The 22,387-nt window shown below is 44.8% G+C and overlaps 1 protein-coding gene across 1 annotated transcript; it reads right to left on the reverse strand.

Annotated features, from left to right (window-relative positions):
• Nucleotides 1–8,654: 8,654 nt before the first annotated feature.
• On the reverse strand, nt 8,655–21,681 carry PRPF19 (pre-mRNA processing factor 19). The gene is made up of 16 exons (XM_063116972.1): nt 21,511–21,681; nt 17,965–18,114; nt 16,836–16,912; nt 15,328–15,469; nt 15,141–15,214; nt 14,988–15,050; nt 14,459–14,500; nt 13,973–14,047; nt 13,521–13,596; nt 13,094–13,203; nt 12,699–12,854; nt 12,036–12,105; nt 11,763–11,848; nt 9,649–9,819; nt 9,291–9,396; nt 8,655–9,128 (listed from the first exon to the last, which is right to left on the reverse strand). The coding sequence occupies exons 1-16, from the start codon at nt 21,527–21,529 to the stop codon at nt 9,031–9,033; spliced, it is 1,515 nt and encodes a 504-aa protein (XP_062973042.1). The 5' UTR covers nt 21,530–21,681; the 3' UTR covers nt 8,655–9,030.
• Nucleotides 21,682–22,387: the final 706 nt, after the last annotated feature.

Below are 22,387 nucleotides of genomic sequence, written 5' to 3' on the forward strand. Positions count from 1 at the left end.
CTACTCCTGTGCTAGCAGGCTCACCTAATGCAAGGCAATGTCTTTTCCAGGTGTACCTCTTCTGCAGTGTTTCTGTCTGCCACCCTTCACAGGCTGACCCCTGCAGGGTCACATGTCAAGTGCCAGTGGCTGCAAGTAAGTTGGAATGACTTCACTGCCATGTTCTTAAGGGGCTTCTCTGAATCTGTGTAGGCTTCCACTAGTACCTCCTTCACATCCAAATGGCTCTTTATTGCCCACGGCTGGTAAGAATAAATAGAACTTGGTACTAATAACTTGAAATTGCTTGCAAAATGCATGGCATGAACTAAGGAATTAGCTCCTTAGCTAAGGGGAGACATGATAGATGTATTCAAAATGATGCATGGTGTAGAGAAAGTGGGTAGGGAGACATTTTTCTCCCTCTCCCATAATACTAGAACCTGGGGTCATCCCATGAAGCTGATTGGTGGGAGATCCAGGACAGATAAAAGGACGGACTTCTTCACACAGCGCATAGTTAAACTATGGAATTCGATACCACAGGATGCAACGATAGCCACCAATTTGGATGTCTTTAAAAGGGGGGGTGGTCATATTCATGGAGGGTAAAGCTATCAATGGCTACTAGTCCTGATGGCTATATGTTACATCCAGTATCAGAGGCAGTAAGCCAATGTACTCCAGTTGCTGGGGAACATAGGTAGGAGGGTGCTGTGGCATTCATGTCTGGCTTGTGGGTTTCAAATCAGTGTCTGGTTGGGCACTGCGTGAACAGAATAATGGACTAGATGGCCCTTTGGTCTGATGCAGCAGGGCTCTTCTGTTCTTAGGTTCCCATCTGGCCATGGTAACCTGCTAAAATGAGAGATGATAGGGCTCAGCTCCCTGCCCTGTCTAAGCCATAATAAATCCTATATGGAGGGATCTGGCTATGGTTCTCTGCTGGTACAAAGAGCTTGGGGTGCAAGACATTTAATTTCACAGTGTTATGTAGGATGGCCTTATGAAAAGGTGGCCAGGGCTGCTGTTGCAGAGAAAAGGGAATTTTAGCAGGTGCCATTTGTATGCATGTAGCACCTGGTGAAATCCCCTCTTCATCACAGCAGTTAAAGCTGCAGGAGCCCTGCCCTCTTTTGCCTCTGGTAACTCTTCAAAAGAGGGCAGGGCTCCTGCAGCTTTAACTGTTGTGATGAAGAGGGAATTTCACCAGGTGCTACATGCATACAAATGACACCTGCTGAAATTCCCTTTTCTATGCAACTGTTAAAAGATAGAGGAGCCCTGTCCTCCTTCCCATATGGTCACCCTATGTTTCTTAGTTACTGGTCATGAAATACGTGTTTGCAGCTGAGCTCTGGTTTCAGGCTTCCAACTCTAGCTATGATAAAAGTCTCCCTTCTCTTCCCCCACCCCTCCACAACACAAGATGGCTTTCCAGAAACCTTACCCACTTTCTTTTGCCAATTTGCCTCTTAGGAAGCCGTCGGTTTTTGGAGATGAACAATAGGACCGAATCTTTAGACCTAGTTAGCACTTATGGAGCTGTGATCTTTCAAGAGAGCAGCCAGTCTCATGAGAAAGAAGTCAGATGGGAGAAAGGTATGTGGTTGTTGAAATAATGGGGGGAGGTGCAATTTGTGATACAATGTCTGTTGCACTTTATTTACATCAGGGGTCAGAACCTCTTTCAGCTCGAGGGCCAAATTTGATTTGAGGGAAGCACTCGGGGACACATTCCAGTGGTGGGCAAAGCCGAAGGCAAAGGGGGTGGGGCCAAAGGGGCAGGGGCAAAAATCCCAGCCTATGGTAGCTTCAAGCTCTTCCTGCCAGTAAGATGCAGCTCTCTTAATCTCTCCTTTCTCACCACAGGCATCTCCTCCAGTGGGGACCTGGCCCTGGTGTTCTTGGTGATGCTGCCATTGGTGGGTATTTTCCTGTTTGTTGCTGTGCTAGTGCTCTGGAAGAAAAGAAGCAGAATGTCCAAGTTCTAATACTGGTGGAAAATGTATAAATAAATCTGTAAACACAATGGTTTCCAGTAGGTCTCTTGCCATGATATCCCAGTTGTTTCATTGACTAGATAGCAAATTCACCCTAAACCCTAAAGCTATCTCTTCCTGATATTACACATCTCCACGTTGCTTACAGTTACAAATGCAAGGGGACCATCTCTGGCAACAAAATCCATGCTTTGTACCTTCTTCTGCATAGCATCCGTTGGAAACTATCCTCTTGCATGTCTATTGGTAAACATAGGAAAGCTGTAGTTTTATTTATTTATTTATTTAAAATATTTCTTGTTTTGCTAGGGATTCTAGCACAGTAGATACTCCAAGCAAACAACTTGTTCCCAGGGCCACCACTTTGCTGCAAGAGGGGGATTGGAGCTAAATCAACACGAGAACAGAAACTAGAACACAAATAGTCCCCAGGTGAAGTTCTAGATGGCTTCTGTGTTGTCAAATTGGCCTGTGGTAAAGTCCAAATAAGGCTGAAATTAGGCATTTTCTTACAAGATGCAGGTTTGAGCTGGAGTGAATGCAGGAGCCTGTGGGAATGATGGTGGCATCTGTAAGGGGAAATTTCCAGGTGGGCTAAGGACTCCTTTCCTTTCTCAAGTCTGCCAATTCTCTGTACAACGATGTCTACCCAACTTCTGCTTTAATGTTACAAGGCTATACTGATGAGTCTTGTAAAACTTAGTTCAACTCTCAAAGGCTGCCTCCCACTAATAAGGAGCGAATTTGGAGGAAGTATGATCATTGCTTTTCAAGAACTAATCCTGAATCCAGAGCTTTCTCTAAGTTCCCACTCCTTTTGTTTAAAGTAGGGGTGTATGACAATTTCATTTGAGTTTACAAGTCATCTGAACATTCACAACCCTGACAAAAAACTAAAGTGCTTAAAAAAAAGGTTGCACATTCCTGAAGTTGTGATCATGTTTGAAAAAATACATTTTTAAAACAAATATGCACACTTTGAAATGTGGATATATATTTTTTAAATGGGCATTTTCACTTTAGTTGCGGGGAGTATGCAGTTTTTAAAAAACATGTTCACAGAACTGTGCGCTATTCTTATTTGAAATATGCACTTTTCCCATTCATACGAAACAAAAAAACGTTTAGTAACACCCAGCTTCCACACCAAAAGCCTGCCTGAATAAAAACATCTTTGTCTGCTGGCAGGAAAGCAAAGAGGGAAGGAGATGAGTTCCAGAGCTGGGAGCAGCCAGTGCAAAGGCCCTGTCTCCACTCCAAGCATAACTCTGGTGGTGGGAACGAGAGAAGAGCTGGGTTCCATGCAGCATGTTTTCAGTACTCTGGCATGATCAGTACTTAGAGGTAACTTAAAATGTAAAGATAAAAACTGATCCACAGAATATGGCTCTAACATTAGATCAATATGGCTGCAATCCTATATGCACTGGCCTGGGAGTAAGTCCCATTTAACTCCATGTGACCTTTAAAACTAAATCGGTCCTACAGAAGTATGCTAATGTATTCATAATTTGTTACTACTTTTTCCTGTTCTCTCAAATGTGCACAGAAGCATGCTTTTGCCTGTTCAATGTGTAGCCTTCCCTTGTCAATTTCCTAGTACATTTCAGCTGTCAAATGGAGCACTCAAGTGGAGTAGGTAACATACCAGGAAACTGACAAGATGAGGCTGCTTATAGGCTAATTTGTGCACAGTTGCGAAAGCGATCAGGGGAGAAATAACAGTAAGAGAAAGGAGGGATTAAGTAGCAGAGTAGTATATATTCATGTGGAAGAGGATATATGCAGTCCAATATCGTATGTGTGTTTACTTGTAAGTCCCACTGAGTTCAACAGGGCTTACTCCAGGTAAGCATGTATAATATTGCAGCCTTACATGTTACTCCTGAGTGAATCATTTGTATGGAGAAAAGCTTTTTGGTGGCCACCAAAGCAGTGAATAATACTTGAGGTGTTTCTAGAGAAATGCCTCCTAGTGTTACCAATTAGAAGAATGCATTGTACAGCTCTTCTTTTTCTGCTTGATGGATTTTTTTGTGGTAAGGAGGGATGGGGACAGAAGGAGCAGTAAGAAAACACGAGGGTTACGAATGGATGGCAACATCCTTAAGGAAAAAATATGTTAAGTTTTTCTCTGGTAAGGAAATAAAGCATAGAAAAATATAGGAGTGTTATGAGTTGAAGATGTCATTGCCTGGACCCCTTGTAAAATTCCATGAATGATGACGTAATAGTCCTGTCCTGGATAAGACATATAGCTGGGTTCATGCAACATGCTAAGCTATGATGCTTTATTTTCTGGTGGAATCTATGACAGTGATGCTTTTAGGATACATGCCAACTCAAGATTCTCAGTTCCTCCGTTTCAAGATCAGTTTCACTTGCATTTGCTTGTTATAGTATGTTTGTGTATGGAGTCTTTGGAACAAAGTTCAGTTCTCAGCACTTCAAGAAGATAGAAAGATGAAAAAAGAAGAAAAGCAACAAACAAAAAAAGGAGAATAAGAAGTAATATATGGAAGGGCACCAGAAAAATTTGGTGAACTGTGGCCATTAAATATTTCTTTTCCAGCTTGAATCTTGCACTTTTGACATGCCCCCTCAGCATATGTTCCAGGTGCAAAGCTGCTCATCTCATCAGTTTCACAGCCCCTCCCCTCACTATATATTCCAGTTCCTAGATGCTGGTTGTTAATGAGAAGTAGTTAATTACTAGGATTACTAGTCACACTAGTAGTAACAAATTACACAATAATTTGTTACTACTAATAACAAATTATTAGTATTTACTGCAGCCATGAGGGTGAGCTGTAGTTACTGGGTAGCCTTAACACTGTTGTTCCTTGTTGGTTTGTCCCATGGACAGCATGATGTTGTGCTAGTTTTTCAATTTTACCACACAGATATGCTTGTGGTGAGCATAGCAAGCAGCTGTTGGTGTTTCCCAAGCAAGGCCTACTGTCCACTTTAAAGCTGTAGGAGAAAACACAACAGTCTAACTGCAGGTCTCAAACCAAATAATATGTAACTTTAGAAACCCAGTCTTCCCAATTAACTATCCCACCAACACCACCTTCCCCAGACCTGGAAATTATTAACCCCCTACAGTAGCAGAGGAAATTGGCACCGCTGTGCTTAAATAATGCAATTTTCTCCTCAGTCTTCCACAATTAACATGGGAGTGTCTCAGGCTGGCATCCATTGGCTTTTATCTGGGGTGTTATTTGTTTATTTAAAATATTTATATCCCGCCCTATATTACTAAGATCTCAGGGCGGCGTACAGATAAAAATATACAGTATAAAACAATAAATATACATAGTTAAAAACAAATTAAACTATAATCCAAGTTAAAACAATATATAATTTAAAAGCAATAGATGCAATTAAAACAGTTAAAACAATGTGCCAGTGAGTTTAACCATCAAACGCTTTGTTAAAATGCCATGTTTTTACTTGGCATCGAAATGCAATCAATGTTGGCGCCAATCGGGCCTCCAAGGGGAGGGCATTCCAGTCGGGGTGCCACCACAGAGAAAGCCCTCTCCCTTGTCCCATCATAACGTATATGTTGCATTGGTGTGATGCGGAGAAGGGTTCCTCCAACAGATCTAAGGTCTCGGGCAGGCATATATAAGGAGAGGCGTTCTCTCAAGTCCCGAGCCGTTTAGGGCTTTAAACGTCATTACCAGCACCTGGTGTTACAGCTGACAAGCTAGCTAACTGCCCCAGTTTTTACAAGAAAAATACTCTGCTGTTTTTCTCGTGCTGGAGAGTGGGAGACGCACAGCAAACTCACCTTGTAACTGTAAACAGCAAAGAAGCAAATAGTTGCAGTATCTCCTCACCTGCCCCCTGCCTTCTTGCTGCTTTAGGTGAGTGGCTGAACCCGGTCTGGGATCAATAGGAATTTATCGTAGCTGACAATATTACCAGTGTCTTTATCAGCAGAATAAATCATACTGTGCACTTCTGAAGCATCTCTCAATTGTACAGTGAGAATCTGAAATCAGCAAGTCTCCACATTTTAGCTACCTTGGCTCAAGGTTTACAATGGAGATTGTGACTATGGGTGAGTGCCAAGTGACTGCATTTATTCGCTCAAGCCCATATCTTGGATTTCAGGTGTACTTCTGTAGATCTTCTGTCTGACACCCTTCCCAGGTTGAGCCCTGCAGAAAAACGTGTAGCACTGCTCTTTCTCCAAGTGATCATCTTTGATGGATGCACAGCTTTCAGGATGTGGATACCCTGTATAAGCAGTGGTCTACCACTTCCCACAAAGCCTGTGAGACAGCAGGGTACGTGTAGGAAAGTGGCTCGCCGAACTCTGATCCAACTTGATTCTGGCCGTTTTTCTCAGTATTCACATTTGGAAAATATTGCTGCAACACTTTTAAGAGGAAAATCCTCTAATATCTTGACCAAGGAATTGGACAATGGAATACAAATTGGCGCTGGAGGGGGTGAACAGTACACCATAACATGCAAATGCAGGCACTGTAGTCACAACAGTGATGTTTGTAAGAAGCAATTTCAGGAGAGGTGATTTTAAGGAGTAAAGTTGGCAGGGCTGAACCCTGCTTACTATTTTATGCTCCAACTCTCTCTCCTGCTCAACCTAATGCAGGCATTAGCTGTATTCTGTGGCTTCATGATATAATATGTACCAAGGATCGTTAGATGCGATCGTTCTAAAACTATGGCCACTTGCACTCACATGATCCAGTAAATTATCATTTTGAGGCTCTGTGATTTATTTACGGAGTGACTAATTACTTGAGTGTTGTCCAGTTGTTCTGGACATCTGTGGTTCTAGTGTGGCAATTGTCTTTTATAGTATTGTCCAAGTATTTGAGTTCCTTCTTGCTCCATTTTCCAGGAAGCCACAGGTTCTTGAACTCTAGGAATAGGACAGAGCCCTTGGAACTGGCAAGCTCAGCTGGGCCTGAGGAGGCCATACAGCAAGTGCCTAACAGGAAATGCCTTCATGATAGGATTAACTCAGTGGATCTTCTCATGGTTACTGGTTGAGTTGCAAACATACTTGTGCATCTACCTAGCCTTTCGGTTGCAGTTAACTGTTGAAAAGGAATACAAGGTTCTTCAGTAGAAACATGGAAATCCAAAGGACTGAAGGCATTTGCATGCTGTGTGCATGATAGGGTGGCATCCTGGGAGTACATTAATCTTTGTGGCTTCAGTTATCATAGGGATGACTACGCTCTGCAGATAGTACCATAAAAGGTTCTGTCTTCTGTGGAAAAGATGTAAAGCATAATTTTAAAAAAACAAAAACGCCAGTGTTTGGGTTTCTGATCCCAACTGTGTAATAAATGAAAAGCTCAACCATCCCCAGGGCTTGGAGAGAGGTGCCCACCTCTGCTATACCAGACAACAACCAGAAATTGTGAACTGCCCAGAGAGCTTCGGCTATTGGGTGGTATCAAAATGTAATAAATAAATAATGTGGTTTGAAGCCTGTATATAGATGAAAAACTCCATTGTCTTATACTTAATCCTATCATAAGCATTTTTGCATGGGATTACTTAACACATTATTATCCTGCTCCTCAGCCAAAAAAAAGGCTCCCAGAGCGGTTTAGAATCAATTAGCAAAGAAGATAGTCCCTGCCCTCAGGTTTATAATCTAAAAAAGACATGACACACAAGGAAAAGTTCGGGAGGGAAGAGGGCAAAAAGAGAAATTAAGACCAGCAACAGAGCTGATGGGATTGTCCTGCTCCCAAAGGGAGTCCAACTGGAGCAGGCCCCTCAAGTTTCCTCTGCCTGCTCCCGTCGTCCCTCTTATTTATTTATTTATTACATTTCTATACCGCCCAATAGCCAAAGCTCTCTGGGTGGTTCACAAAAATTAAAATCATAGTAAAACAATCAACAGGTTAAAAGCACCAATACACAATACAATATAAAAAGCACAACCAGAATAACTCTTGCTCTTTCTTCTTCCCCACAGGGTCACAATGGGGTAGGGCAAAGAGAGAATATGACCAGCCAAGAACTTTTGTCTGGCACCTAGCATTTCTTCCTTTTGTCCAGTATTCCTAAACAGTTTATTGAAAAATATGAAAATGCTCATATTCTGTAAATACAGAAATTTCCAGCTGCCACTGTGGAAGTCCTCACCCCACCCTGAAGATGGTTAGTGTATGAACCAGGCCGGGGTGGGGGCTCCCATCTCACTGCAAATTCATTCTCTCTTATACACACACACTATGGCTTCTATTGTGTAAAGGGTAAACTCAAAGCCCATTATGTCATGCTACTGGTATTTGTTTCTTGGTGCTAAGCGTGTTGGTGTCTTGTTTTCAATTTTTCTAATCGGAATGTACTGGATTACATGTGTACCTAATGTCACCTTTCTAAGTAGTGTGCGTGTTCTCTAGCCATTTGAGGCAATATTTCATGCCCTTGCTTTCAAGGGAGAGCTATTAAAATGTCTTGCTTTCAGGATTTGCCAATATCTTGAACTACAGATATTCATGTTTAAGCACTTTGTTTCAGAAGTACCTAAAAACGGATACCTGCCCCAGTGAGGCCCAAATGCTTTTATGCATATAAGATACAGACGAGTGGTATAGCCATTGTAGGAGTTATGGCAAACGGAGAGGCAGTGTACAAATGTTTCAAATTAATGAACAGATACAACACTTTAGTTGAATATTCTTTTTTTAATGAAACTAGAGAGCTGCATACAAAAACCTGCACATCTCCCCATCCCTGTCTCCATCCTCATCCCTGCCACCACCCCTCACTGGATGGTCAACACTGGATGGGTTTGGCTCTATATTGTTACAATCACAGCACAGACAAAGCTGGGATAGAACAAATATGGAAGAGGGAAAACAAATCCACTTAGCACAGGGCTCAACGTTCCCTTTCTACAGGCAACCTGAACTGAGATAAAAAGCTATGATGTACCCCATTTCCCACTCGTTCCCACCCACCCATACACCCCACACTTGCCCCGATATCGTAACACTACAGCAAAGAATAGGTTCCTCCGTTGACATCCTGGAAGCAGAGGCTACAGGCTGTAGAATTTCAGGCTTCTGTCCATGCCTGTTGAAGCTAGGAACTTAGCATGATGCCCAAAGGCTACTCCTGTTGTCAGGCCGCTATGCTCTGTAGGAAGGAGATGGAACAGTCAGGTAAGAATTTATTTAATTGTATGTTTTATTACCTCAGAAAAACACAAACGGAGTATAGATGCTAGCCACCGGTACAAAATGTTTGAAGATAATACAGAGCCTGTCAACAACGCTCCAGAAGCCACCAGCCTCTTACCTGTGAAATGGAGAACCTCTGTCCATTGTTTACAGATGTACACCTGGACATCAGTGCCACCCAGGGCCAAATAGGTGCCACTCTGGTCAAATATCAGAGACTTCACCTAAAGAGAAGAAGCATTTGAGATACAGCCTTCTTCTGTTCAGAAGCAGGCCAAGTAACCTCCATCCCATCTCAAGGAGGGCACCCCCTAACTAGGGGCAGTAGCTTTATATAGCTCAGCCAGCTACCAGAATGGTCCCACTAGGCCTCAAAACCAAGGAGAAGAAATTGAGAAGGGGGGGGGGGATTCTGCCTGAAAAATAAAGAGAAACCAGGAATCTAGGCCAGAAGGAGCAAGGAAGGTCACAGAAACCTCAAAGTTATTGTCCAGCTGCAGAGTCTTAAAGTTCTTCAGCTTGCGTAGATCCCATAGTTTGACAGAGGAGTCATCAGCAGCAGTGGCCAGGTAGTAGCCATTCTCAGAGAAGGCAATACTAGTTATAGGGCCAGAGTGTCCTGGGAAGTTTGCTACGTTGGTCCGTTCCTGAGAAAGGCAAAATCAGTGTTGTGAGAGACATGTTCAATAAAGCTATCAAGACTGATCTCTTCAAGCAGGCCTATCCCATGGAATTTTAGGATACTTTTAGTATGTTTTTAAACAGTGTATACTACGTTAATCAGTATTTTATGTATTTTATGCTTGTTGTTGTTCCCCGCCTTGATCTAATCGGTAGGGATGTGCTCCGCTTCTAATCGGACCGGCGAATTAGAAGCGGAGCGGGGTGCTTCGCCTCCCCTTAAGGTGGAGGCAAAGAGGATTGGGGGGCCGGCGGAGCATGGCAAAGAGGATCGAGGTGAATGCGGATCCTTCGCCTCGATCCAGAGCTCCGCCGGAAAGGTAAGTGGGGTTTACCGGGCCCTGCCGCTGTCGCTGTCACCCATGCGGCGACAGTGGCAGGGCCCGGTAACCCCACCCCTCCTCTCCCTTACTTGCCTCCGTCCGTGGTCCCTCGGCTTCTTCAATTGAGCCCGCGGTTCAACCAAGAAGTCTAGGCCACACTTGCGGCCCAGACTTCCTGGCTGAACCACGGGCTCAATTGAAGAAGTCGACGGACCGCGGACGGAGGCAGGTAAGGCCCCCCTCCCCCTTGGTCCCTTACTGGGCTCTGCCGCCGTCGCCGCACGGGCGGCGACGGCGGCAGGGCCCGGTAACCCCCCACCCACCCTCCTCTCCCGGCCTTACCTGGCACCACTCCCCTCCACTGCGGAGCTCCGATTCGGAGCCAGAGCTCCGCGGCGAAGAGGAGCGGAGTATGGGCGGCGCGGAGCGGAGCGGGCCGATCCGAAATTTTTGGATCGGCCCGCGGGGCGGAGCGGGGGGGTCCGTGCACACCCCTACTAATTGAAGAGGTGGGTAAGAAATATATCATCATCATCATCATCATCATTATGTTAAGTTGCACTACAGTGGAAAACCACAAGATGGCCTCATCCTATCTTCTCAAGAGACGCAAAGCTTTTCCACCTCCCTCTGCCTCCACAGTGAATTAAACAACATGTGAGTTCCTCTTCCCTACAACACAACTGCTGCAAGGCATTTTGAGTCCAGCCCCTCTTAGCAGTGACAGCAGCATGCAAGTAAACAGTTAAATTGAAGCTGGATCCTAAAAGATGTTAGAAGTGGATGAAAGAGCAAAATGATGAATGTTAAGAGTTTCAAAAAAGTGCTTCCAAAGAGTTTTAGCTGATTCAGAATGCTGCATCAATTAACACACTCTGGAAGCATCTTTTAATAGAGGATAACTTCCAGTTGTGGGTCCTGAGAAAAGCTTGTTGAAATGGGTTGGACAATTTAACCATAGTAATAAATTCTCCTTTGACATCTGCCTGGAGTTCACCTCTCTTATTTGGGGGGAGGAGACATTTTTGGTCTGGCCTTTGCAGGGGCTAAACGTGGATGAAGCCAAGCAGAAGCACAAGATACTTCTAACTGATGGTGCATAACATTAACTTCCCAGCTACAAAAGTTGAAACCAGCAGCAAAAACAATGTTGATCCTCTCAAGTTTCAGTCGCAATTCATTGAGATGAACTATGGGGCCAACTCCCAGACTGTATCTCTAGACAAACTTTACAAGATCAAGTACTCTCAAGACACAAATATAAAGCTCAAATTAAGCAAGCAGATGAATTGCTTTGGAAAGTCCAAGTAGAACAACCAGAGGATACAACTGTACACTTGGGCTAGCTCTGGTCCACCCACAAGACAGGGCAGTAGCAGTACCTCTTGCATATTCCTTATGATTGTGGAAGCCATACTCGATGGGATTTCTCACTCAATACACTTGACAGGAATAATGACAAGTTTAGCATTTACATAGCACATTAATATACTCTAGATGCTTCATTACCCATTGCCATTAATCTTAAGCAGTCAGCCTTGCAAGGCAAGCCATTAAAGATCCGTATATTTGAAGCCTTTCCTTACCTTCAAGTCCCAGATCTTAATCTGAGAGTCCATTGTTCCTGTCCCAAAAATAAGCCCATCAGGATGGAACTGAGCACAGGTGAGAGCTGCAGAGAGAGAAAGAGAGAGAGAGGATACTGGATCACCACAAAGCTGAGAAGGAGAGAGAAAGTGAAGGCCCCAACCAGCCTTCTCCCTCCCATGAATCAGGCTCAATGAACCTGCAGAATCTCTGCTCTCCTGAGCGTGTCCCACGGAAGTGCCAAGTTTAGATGCAAAAGGCAAGACCCTTACCACAGCCAGAAGTTTCATCTGTGACCTTGGTGAGAACACGGCCAGTCTGGATGTCAGAAAAGGCCCAATACTGAAAGAGAGGGAAAGCTGGATATTTGTACACGCCAGGGATACCAAACCAATTTGAGGTGGGGAGCTGAATTGCCCTCCGCAGGTCACATGACTTCAGTAGGCATGACATCGTGCGCACACACCCCTATTTTGTCATTCTGTATCTCTTTCAGCAGAGAGAAAGGGACTCCGCTAGCGCACAAAGGGATTCAGAGAGCGCTGGGGAACAGCAGCCTCTTGCCATCAGAGATAACTGGATTCCTCCAAGTGTCGAGGCTCGGAGGCCAAGCCCTGCTCCCTGGAAGAACCACGGAGGCTCTGCATACCTTATACATGGCAAAACATTCCAATTCCAGAAAGCTTTAGCTCTTTTTTTTGTGTGTTTTATGTTGATGTCTTGGATTTTTTTATGGAGGTGTTGCTGTTTTATATTTCAGGCATCCAAAGATTTTTTTTTTAAAGGATATAAACGCTTAAAACAGAAATAAGACAGTAGACTGCCCTCCTGCCTCCCAATCCCATTTTGCAGATGCTGTCTTGTGTGATGCGCTCAGCACGAAGAGCTTTTACATGTTACACAATTTGGGCAAGAACTTCTGGTTTCAATCTCACCTGGTCATCAGAGGAGCTCAGCAGGTAATCGCCTGTGGCATGAAGACTCAGCCCTGTTACAGCACTCTCATGGGCACGCACAACCTGCACGCACGAAGCGCTGGGAACTGACCAGATCCGGATAGTGGCATCTGGAGAAGCAGAAAACACTAGTTCCTGGAGCGGGGAGAGAAGACAGTCTGGGAATTAGACCAAAACAAAGGGTTTGCTTTTGTTTAATTCAGAAACAGAAAGAGAAGCGATGTCCTAAACCACATGTAGGCGACACATGTAGCCGATTTCCTTAGTGTTTGAGCGGATCTCAAAAGAAATCATACAGTTGCTTCAGGCAGTTGCAAGGGATGCCATGCTCTCAAGGCGGGGAAAGCACACAGATGGCAAACTAGAGTCCTTACCTGGGATGGGTGGAACACTACGCTGGTGACCTTCTTGGTGTGACCTTTCAGAGTCGCCAGGATTTGCTCTGAGCTCTTGTCAAAGACAACAACATTTTTATCAGCTCCACCTGGAAAACAAAGAGGGAAGCGAGAAATCAGAAGGGCTCAGAATCAAGACTGTCCACTGAAAAAGAGCACCCTACGTTCATTCAGCACTTCCCTAGGACTCATGCTGGCAGAGTGTTGTTCACAGCCACGTGGATGGGAAAGCCTCATGGAACCAGAAAAGCAAGGGCACTGTCCAAAACTGGTGTCCTTTCAGAACCAGGCATGGACCAAAGAGAAGAGATGCCTTTTGTAGACAGGAAGCGCCCCATCCACGGGTGACACTATCCTAACAGTGAGATACTCTGGAGAACAGCTGACCGCAACAGCATGAACCAACCTGTGAGGATCTTGTTGGTGTCGGAAGGACACAGGTCGAGAGCCAGGATACCAGGGATGCTGGCACTGTGCAGTCCCTGTTCAAAAGCAACAGTATTGGCATTAACATCAGGCATAAGGAGGCAAAAGACCCTACTGCTTAAACTCATCAACTGCCGAGATTCATGGGGAGAAGCTCTTTCAAAAGATGAGCTTCTCCAGCAATGTCATCAAGAACTCCCCATTTCTGAAGTTGACCAAAAAAAACTTCGAAGCTCTGAAACTTCCTACTCCAAGGTGATCGCTACAGAACATGGCTAAAGCTGAGAGCAAAGGTCAGCTGATGGCAGAGTTGCCCCTTAGGCTGCGGAGAGGAGGCTCGACAGCTTTCTTTGTAAAATTTAGGATGCCTCTGCCTTGGAGCACATGATGCTTCAGGTGTAGCCTTCCCAATTTTGACCTCCGTATACTCACCACATGTGAAGCCACCTGCCGGTACCTGCTTAATTCTTCTGGCTTCACCAGCTCCTCCGGCACAGTCTTCCCTCTCTGCCAAAAAGACCACAAAGAAATCATCCACTTGGAACAGGGGGACCCCATCAATCCAGCATAGGAAACTGCATCTTTTGACAGTCTTTTAGCGTTCAAGAAAGCTATCAATACTGATCTCTTCCGGCAGGCCTATCCAGTAGAATTTTAGGATACTTTTAAAATGCTTTTAGGATGTTTTTAACAGTGTATGCTATGTTTTTAATCAGTATTTTGTGTATTTTATGCTTCTTGTTGTTTCCCGCCTTGATCCAATCAGAGAGGCGGGTAAGAAATATATTATTATCATTATCATCATCATCATCATCATCAACTTTGCCATTCTTGTGCTAGCAGGATTTGTATACATATAGCCCAGAATCACTCAACGCTTCCCTCCTGCAGAGCAAACTTCGAGAAAGGGGCACTCACCTTCTTACGCTCCGTGGTCAGCACCGTGGCTTTGTCTTGAAGCTGCAAGGCAGAACAGCATTAGGAGGAGCTGGATTTAAACACAACATGTTAGCGTACAGACTGGCAGGGAACAACATCAAACCCTGCAGCTGTAATGTAGAAAGGAAGGCACAATGGCGCTCCTATAAACACAACCAGCTCTAAAGGCTGAACAGGTGAATCACAGCTGTGTATCCAAAGCAGGGGTTGGTAACTTCATGAGATCCAGGGACCATTTTCACTCCCTGGGTACACACACATACTGAAGTCTGCCAGGCGACTCAAAAATGAATGATTTATTTTTCAGGTGGAAAATGACACCTCTAGCACTACAGAGTCCCAGAAGGGTCAACAAGCTAAAGTAGACCGTTTTTGTGCTCTGTAGTGCCATAGATGCCACTTTTTTGCCTAAATTCTTTTCCCCAGGGCACAGGAGGCTGCACCTGCAGACCATATGCTACCCACTTCTAATCTAGATGGCAAATCCCAAGACAAAGGCTTTTCTTACCTTCTGGATAATCTCTGGGGTCATTCCTGCCAACTCTCCTAGATCCATTGGTTCACCAGCACCCTGCAAAAAGTAGAGAAGGAGCATGTTAGTCCAGAGAAAGAAGGTGGGAGCATGAAGGGGATTTTGGACAGAAACACAGGTGGAACTTACCACAGCATTGGGCTGTGAAGAAGGTACAGCTTGGGGAACAATGAGGCCAGCCTGGGGTTTCAGAGTTGCCAAAGCTGGGGAGAGAGAGAGAGAGTCACAAAATAATTTGGCAAGTTAAAATACAGCTGGCACAATGGACTCTCCCCCTGGAGACCACTCAGAGTATTTAATCTTCTTGGGGTTTTACCTTCTCTTGCAGCAGTGACCTCTTTGGTGAGACGGGCAATGACACGACAGGCAGCATCATGCTGGTACAGTGCGTGAGACAGCTCCTGGCGTGTGGTCTGCAGCTGCTGGCGTAGCGTGAAACTGTGCAGCATGACAGCATCCTGAAGGAGGTGGATCAACGTATCAGTATATTTCTGGAACACTGCCCACGACCACACATAACAAGGCTGGAATCCTGACCTGCCATGAACAAGCAGCATGCTGCTGCGCACAGCCTATTCATTTCCATTTTGGTCCTACTACTTGCATGACCAGGTAAACAGGCCAGTAATAGATAGGTTCTCTTGACAACTGAATCCGAGATTCTGGTTTGTTACTCTCAAATGACCCATAATCCGTAAAACAACAAACCAGGTCTTGTTGTTGGCTTATGAATCATGGCTTTTTTGTGAGCCACAAGTCAGAATCCTGGATTCAAACCGAACAAAAAACTATTTCTGGTTTGGTTTTCCTGTTTGCAAGAGAAACAAAGTGAGAGCAAATGGGATGTATGAACGAGCTTGCTGCTTGTTCGTGGTAAGCCAGTAATTTTTTTTTATTGTGAAAGTAAATTATAGGTGGGCGTTGTTGTTTTTTAAAAATTGCAACATAATGGTAACCAAAAAAATCAGAAAAAGTAAAAAAGTAAAGGAGGAAAGTTCATATCATGAAACAAATCAATATACAGTAATCATTAACATCTCCCTTGAGACATGGAAAAGAAAAAAGAATGAAAAAAACACGAGGGTGAAAAAAGATTAACGTTTCCATTTCAAATATATATGTTAATATGCAGTCCATAGATCTAATTATGCTCCATGACTCTGATGGTTGTGGACATACACTCAAATGTAGCAAAAGCAGTAAAATCTTCAGTCCACTGAGTGATAAGTGGTGGGTGTTTTTCCTTCCAAGCTTGGAGTCCAAGGCCTAATCTATACCAAGCAGGATCTTGCACTAGGAAAGTAGTTTATAAAAGGTAGGAGCCACACTACTGCTTTATAGCGGTATTGAAGTGCACTGACAACTGTTGGGACCCACTGACACATACTATAGCTCTTTCATAGTGCAATATCCTGCTTGGTGTAGATTCCGCCCAAGTCTCTTTGCAACTGTAATGGTTGGTGAACCAGAATAGGCCAAGAAACCTAGTTTATAATTCAGTGTGAACACAGCCAGTGACAACAAGGCTATATTTCACCAGACATTGAAGCTGTTTCTTTGACATTTGCTCAGACATTTGCTCAGGACAGAACCTCTACGGATTTTTCTGAAGGAGGAAGCTACTGGCTGAGAAGCCTCCTTCCTTCCATCCTGACCAAATCTCCCAAACCAGCAAGTACTTGCCTTTGGCTTTTCTAAGCTAGGCAGAAAACTCAGGACACATGAAACCAGGAAGGAATGCCTTAAGAAAGGGGATATTTTCAGTTCCGTCATCACAAGAGGAAGTTCTTCCACTTAATACTGGAGGAAGGAAAAGATACTTACCCATTCATCTTGAAGCGCCTTCAGAATGGCTGGAATACTAGTAGCAGAAGGTGGCTTTGGCCGAATTGGGTGGGCAACTGCAAGTGACAGGCACATGGAAACATTAACTCTAGGAAGAGCCTCCAGCATCATCCCTACTGTATCTCAAACCTGCCACCAAATCTTTAAACCACACGTCCTCTAAAGAGTTTGACTGCACCTCCTGCTGCTGTTCAAGAATGACTGGCTTGCCCTTATCCAATCTTCTCATGCACTGGAATGAAAAGGACAGGCAGTACAAGGAAGTACTGCCAGCCACAGGCATAGCAGGCTAGATGGAAGGAGCAGCAGGCAGACTGAGAAGGAAAAGGGAGCAGAGCAAAGGAGAGTGCAAGGAAAAAAGGAGTTGAAGCTACTGAAAATGTCTGATGTTGCTTTGGCAAATGAAGAGTTATGCATGTGGTCCTTTGATTTAACACACTGGCTGCTTGGCACACATCTGAAGAAAACCTCCCTTTACTTACAGTATAAGTCAAGAGCTTCAACTGTGTGTTAAATCTAGCCCTGACAATTTTAAAACTGCCCTATTAAAACCATGGAACTAGGGAGGCAATCTTAGACAGACTATGCTAATATAAGGGCACTTCCATTTGCCCTTCCTAAGTCTTCCACACGCTAGCCCAGCTCTTAGATTATCATTTGCAATAAAGAAGAGGTGGCAGCTAGACCATACTGCATCAAAAACACTGGAGAGGTTCCTTTGAAACCTAACCATAACATTGCATTTCAAAACGGTGCAGGCTTCAACAGCTTAAAAAAAAAGTAACTTATCAGGTGACCTCATAACATCCTGATTTCACAGGGGTATGGAACCTGGTCCCTGCACCGCCATCCTGATGTTTTGGACTACAAACTACATAATCCCTTCCTGGGGCTGATGGGAGCTGCAGTCCAAAACATCTGTTCAGCACCAATACCCTGATCTAGAGGCTGTATTTGTTAGACAGCTGTCCTCTCTGTTCAAGCATGATGTTTTTCCATCAGCCGGCAATCAGACTCCAAGAATTCCCCTGAAAGGTCTTAAGAGGACATTCAACGTATCAAACAGATGGGAAGCATGAGTTACCCTGTCTCTTCTGCCCCTCCTCACCTTTGATATCTATCAGCTGCTCTTCAGATAGTGGCTGGTTGTTGACTGGGTCAGTCCCATTCTCTGCAATATACTTTTCAATCAGTCTGCGCTCGTAGACATGGTTGGAGACTGGAGACACGCAAGGATGCTCAGGCACCTCATTAGAAACTGCAAGAAAACGGCAGAGGTAAGAATTGACACAGGATATTTAAAAAGCCCACACCAATCACAGCATAAGAACATAAGAAGAGCCCTGATGCTGGATCAGACCAAGGGTCCATCTAGTCCAACACTCTGTTTACACAGTGGCCAACCAACTGTCGACCAGGGACCCAACAAGGCAGGACATGGTGCAAAAGCACCCTCCTACCCATTTTCCCCAGCAACTGGTGCACACAGGCTTACTGCCTCAAATACTGGAGATAGCACACAACCATCAGGGCTAGTAGCCATTGATAGCCTTCGCCTCCAGGAATTTATCCAACTCCCTTTTAAAGCCATCCAAATTGGTGGCCATCACTACATCTTGTGGCATCAGGTATAGTGAGCTATTTCCTGATTAAAGAAAACTTGGCTGATCAACTGTATGGGTTTAAACTCATTACTTGGTTAAGTGAGTATTTGCCTAATGGGGTGGGCAACTTCTTTCAGCCCAAGAGTTTAATTCAATTCTGGAGAAGCTCTAAGGGGGCTCCATTCCATTGGTGGGTAGGGCCAAAGGCAAAGGGAGAGGAGCCAAAGGCAAAACAGATGGGGTTAAAAATACAAAAATTCCAGCATATTGCAACTTCTAACTTTTAACTGCTAGTAACTTATAGCTCTTAACTGCCAGAATCTGGGGGTGGGTGGGGAGTGGACTGCATTCAAGCCAGGACAGCACCAAATGATTGGTGGTTGGGGAAAAGGGACACGTCCATCTGGGGAATCCCAGAGGGCCAGAATGGGACACCAGGAGAGCTGGATTTGGCCTCCAGACTTATGGTTCACCGCCTATTTTAAATAATGCCTGCATATGTTGCAACATGCCAGCATCTTAGAAGATGCATTCCTTCCAGTGGGAGAGACAATGGAATGCCTCCTCTTATGAATGCAATTCCTTTTCCAATCTGCTGTCCTCCAGATGTTTGCACTATAACTCCCATTGGTCATGCAGGCTGGAGCTGATGGGAATGACCTGAGCCTAGCGTCACTGAAAACCTAAATACTGCTCCACCAAGAGCACTTTTAAAGTGATTCAGATTTCCCCAAATGTACCATTTTGGAGACGTTATGTTTCAAGATGCATTATTATGAAAAGGTGTGTATGAGAAGGTGTGTTTCCACCATTAAAAATAACTCCAATAAGGTTCTCTAATTACAGTTGTAAAGTAATGATAAACTAGAGTTTAAATGGCACTTTGATCAAGAAAGTTAATGATCGCCTGAAGCATGTTGAAAGTAAGGGGAAGGGAACCTGTATGATCATGGACTCCTTGGTTTATTAAAGGTTCAATATTAAGATAAAAAGTGAGCATGTAAATAATGCAGATCAAGTGTATTCCAGTGGCTCCACTGAGAGATTTGAGCCTAGTTCCATACTAGGGGATACATGCAAACCCTTCCATATGTTGAGTGGATGTGGGGAGGGAGCCATGCAAGCAAACCCCGCCCACTAACATTGTGCATTGCTGCCACACTGACCCCAATTCCCATTAGATTTCAGTGAAAAGTCAAGGTCCTTCCTTGGAAGACGCAGCTCTCCACACCTACATTTGTGTGCAAAGAACTCTTCCTGATGAACATCAAACAGATATCTGTTATGAGAGCATGGCAGCAGTGTGCAGGGTTAACCTGCACAACCCCCAACACACATTCATTCAGTACATGGAAGGGGTTATGTGTACCCCTATACTGTAACACTAATCTGGCAGCTTTGGGCAAGCCACACATTCTCTCTTCTCCAAGTGAAATACAGGAACTGACACAGAGCTGTTCTGAAGTTACTAACAAATCCTTTAAAACATTATGTACAGCCCCTAATGTGACTTATGTTAATAACTTAGTAACTACTTAAAAATTGCATCTGAAAGAACTAGAACTAAACAGTTATTAAGGACGATTTAGCAATAGAACCTTGTGACGGTGCAACAGTGTTAGTCAAAAATTACCTAGAACCCTTTAAGATACCCTGTTTTAAGGCAGAGAGGTTGGACTAGATAGGACCCCCATGGGGTCCTATCCCATCTCTGAACCTATAGATCAAAGTAACTCATTGCTTTGTGTTACCAGAAAGTAAATGCAAAAAGGCCATCAATCTTAAACTGTGGATAAGTGAGCTATTTAAGCACACCAGCCCAACAAAACATCCCACGGCCATGAAGAAGACAGTTAGCAGCAAAGAGCTTTGCAGGTTCAAGATGCAACAGCCCAGCCCTAATACATATCCAAGGTTAGCACGCATGCATGTGCAAGCAAGTGAATGCATGAACAAGTCCAGCCCTATATTGATCTCTTCCATCATGGGGTACTCTTGAGTTCTTAGAATCACAGGGTTAGAAGGGGCCACAAGATATAGTGATGGCCACAAAATTTGGATGGCTTTAAATGGGGGTGAGACAAATTCCTGGAGAAGGCTATCAATGGCTACTAGTCCTGATGGCTATGTGCTACCTTCAATATCAGAGGCAGTAGGCCAATGCATACCAGTTGCTGGGGAACATGGGCAGGAGGGTACTGTTGCACTTGTGTCCTGCTTGTGAGTTCCCATTCCACTGCTGGTTGGCCACTGTGTGAAATGCCAGATTAGATGGACCCTTGGTCTGATCAGCATGGCTCTTCTGATGTTCTTATCACCTTGTAGACCATCTAGTCCAACCCCATCAGTGCAGGAAATCCAGGGCTACAGCATCCCCAACAGATGGATGTCCAGCCTCCGTGTGAAGACCTCCAGCAAGGAAGAGACCAACACCATGATAAATGTGTTTAGTTTTGCAGTCTAGATGGCTGAGGCTCTATCAATCAGGTTTCAAACCTAACCACACTTACCAAGGAGTAAGTTGCTCCAGGCCCAGTAGGGCTTACTTCTGAGAGCCTATGTGCAGAAGTCGACTGTGGTATGCTACAAACAGCCAGCTCCTCCAATTGTGACACAGCCACAGAAAGCCTTAAGAAATCTTGAGAGCTGCTGAAGCACAGAGGCTAACACACGGAGCTAGAAGTCAGGAAATTCTGGGTTCAAATCCTGCCTCCGACATAAACCCGCTAGGTCACCTTAGGCAACCGCCACTCTTTCGCTCAGCCTCAGTTCTTCCATCAGCAATACTGGCGATAACCATAGCGACTTACCTTACAGGGGTTGCTGTAAGGATAAGAGCTAGGTCACGCATGTGAAGGGCTATGAACCCTGGAAAGAGGCGTGGAAATGTTAAGTGAAGCGGCTGTTACCAAAACAGAGGAAACCACCACCACCCTCCATCCCGATCCATTTTTCTCCCACCCACTGCTTGAGGCAGTCAGCTCCGCCTGGCCGTGTGGAGATGCGAGGGAGGAAAATTACGCGAGCCAAGGAGAAAGCGGATCACTCACTGGAGCAGATGAGGGACATGGCGAGCGCCTCCTCGGTATAAGCCTTACGGCTGCTTCCGGGCCACGAGACCGAGGAGGAAGCTTCTGTTTCCGGTAGCCCGGTCCAGCTCCTTTAAACTCTATCACACGCCAGGTCGCCGCGCGCGCGGGAGACTCCAGCACTGGCCGGAAATGGAATTCCTCTTCCGCCTCCTCTTCCTTCCAACCACCTCTCGCATGCACTTCAAAAGCAACGAGTCGCCGCAAGGCCTAACGGTCCAAGAAATACCAGCAGCTTCCGGATCCGGAGGACTCTAGTGACGTGACCAACTACAAACCCCAGCACGCACCTGGATCGGCCATAGTACGAGCGTAAACATAGACATAAACTGCAGATCGACACAGGACCACACTTCCGAATACTTTTTATATACTTTTTTTTTCTTCCCAGGGTGAAAGTGAAGAAAGCAATCGAGAAAGCTAGAATTTGATCGTAGCCGTGCGTGGGTAATAGGTTTCCATCCGCAAGCGAGACGTAACAACAAAACCGTTAGCCCCTGCTCTTTCTAACTCTGCTCTTATCTCGGCGCGGAGTTGGAGTGGACAATAGAGTATAAAGCTTCTTCACGCAACAGGGCTTAGGGTTGAAAGGGGACCTGGGGCGAGATGGGCATTTTGTATGATGTTCTCAGCTGCACTTCTGACCTGCAATATTAACCTACTACCAGTGAAGGCTGGTGGCTTCTATGTCAGTGGGGCAGTAAATCCGCTCTGAGTTTTACTCAGAACCAATAAGACCTGTAAGAGAGCTATCCAAAGTGCTGAACCCAATCCCCAAACCAGGTTCAGCACCATGGAGAGCTCCTTAAGAGTTCTGCTGAAATCCAGAATGGATGCA

The sequence above is a fragment of the Elgaria multicarinata genome, chromosome 2, assembly GCF_023053635.1.
Source record: "Elgaria multicarinata webbii isolate HBS135686 ecotype San Diego chromosome 2, rElgMul1.1.pri, whole genome shotgun sequence".
Taxonomy (NCBI): Eukaryota; Metazoa; Chordata; class Lepidosauria; order Squamata; family Anguidae; genus Elgaria; species Elgaria multicarinata.

What these genes read in the sequence shown, in the direction of transcription:
- PRPF19 (XM_063116972.1), bottom strand. An exon ending in CCCCAGAGATTATCCAGAAG is followed by an intron (nt 14,501 to 14,987) that starts GTAAGAAAAGCC and finishes TCTGCCTTGCAG; the next exon opens with CTTCAAGACAAAGCCACGGT. An exon ending in TTAAGATCTGGGACTTGAAG is followed by an intron (nt 9,820 to 11,762) that starts GTAAGGAAAGGC and finishes TGCCTTTCTCAG; the next exon opens with GAACGGACCAACGTAGCAAA.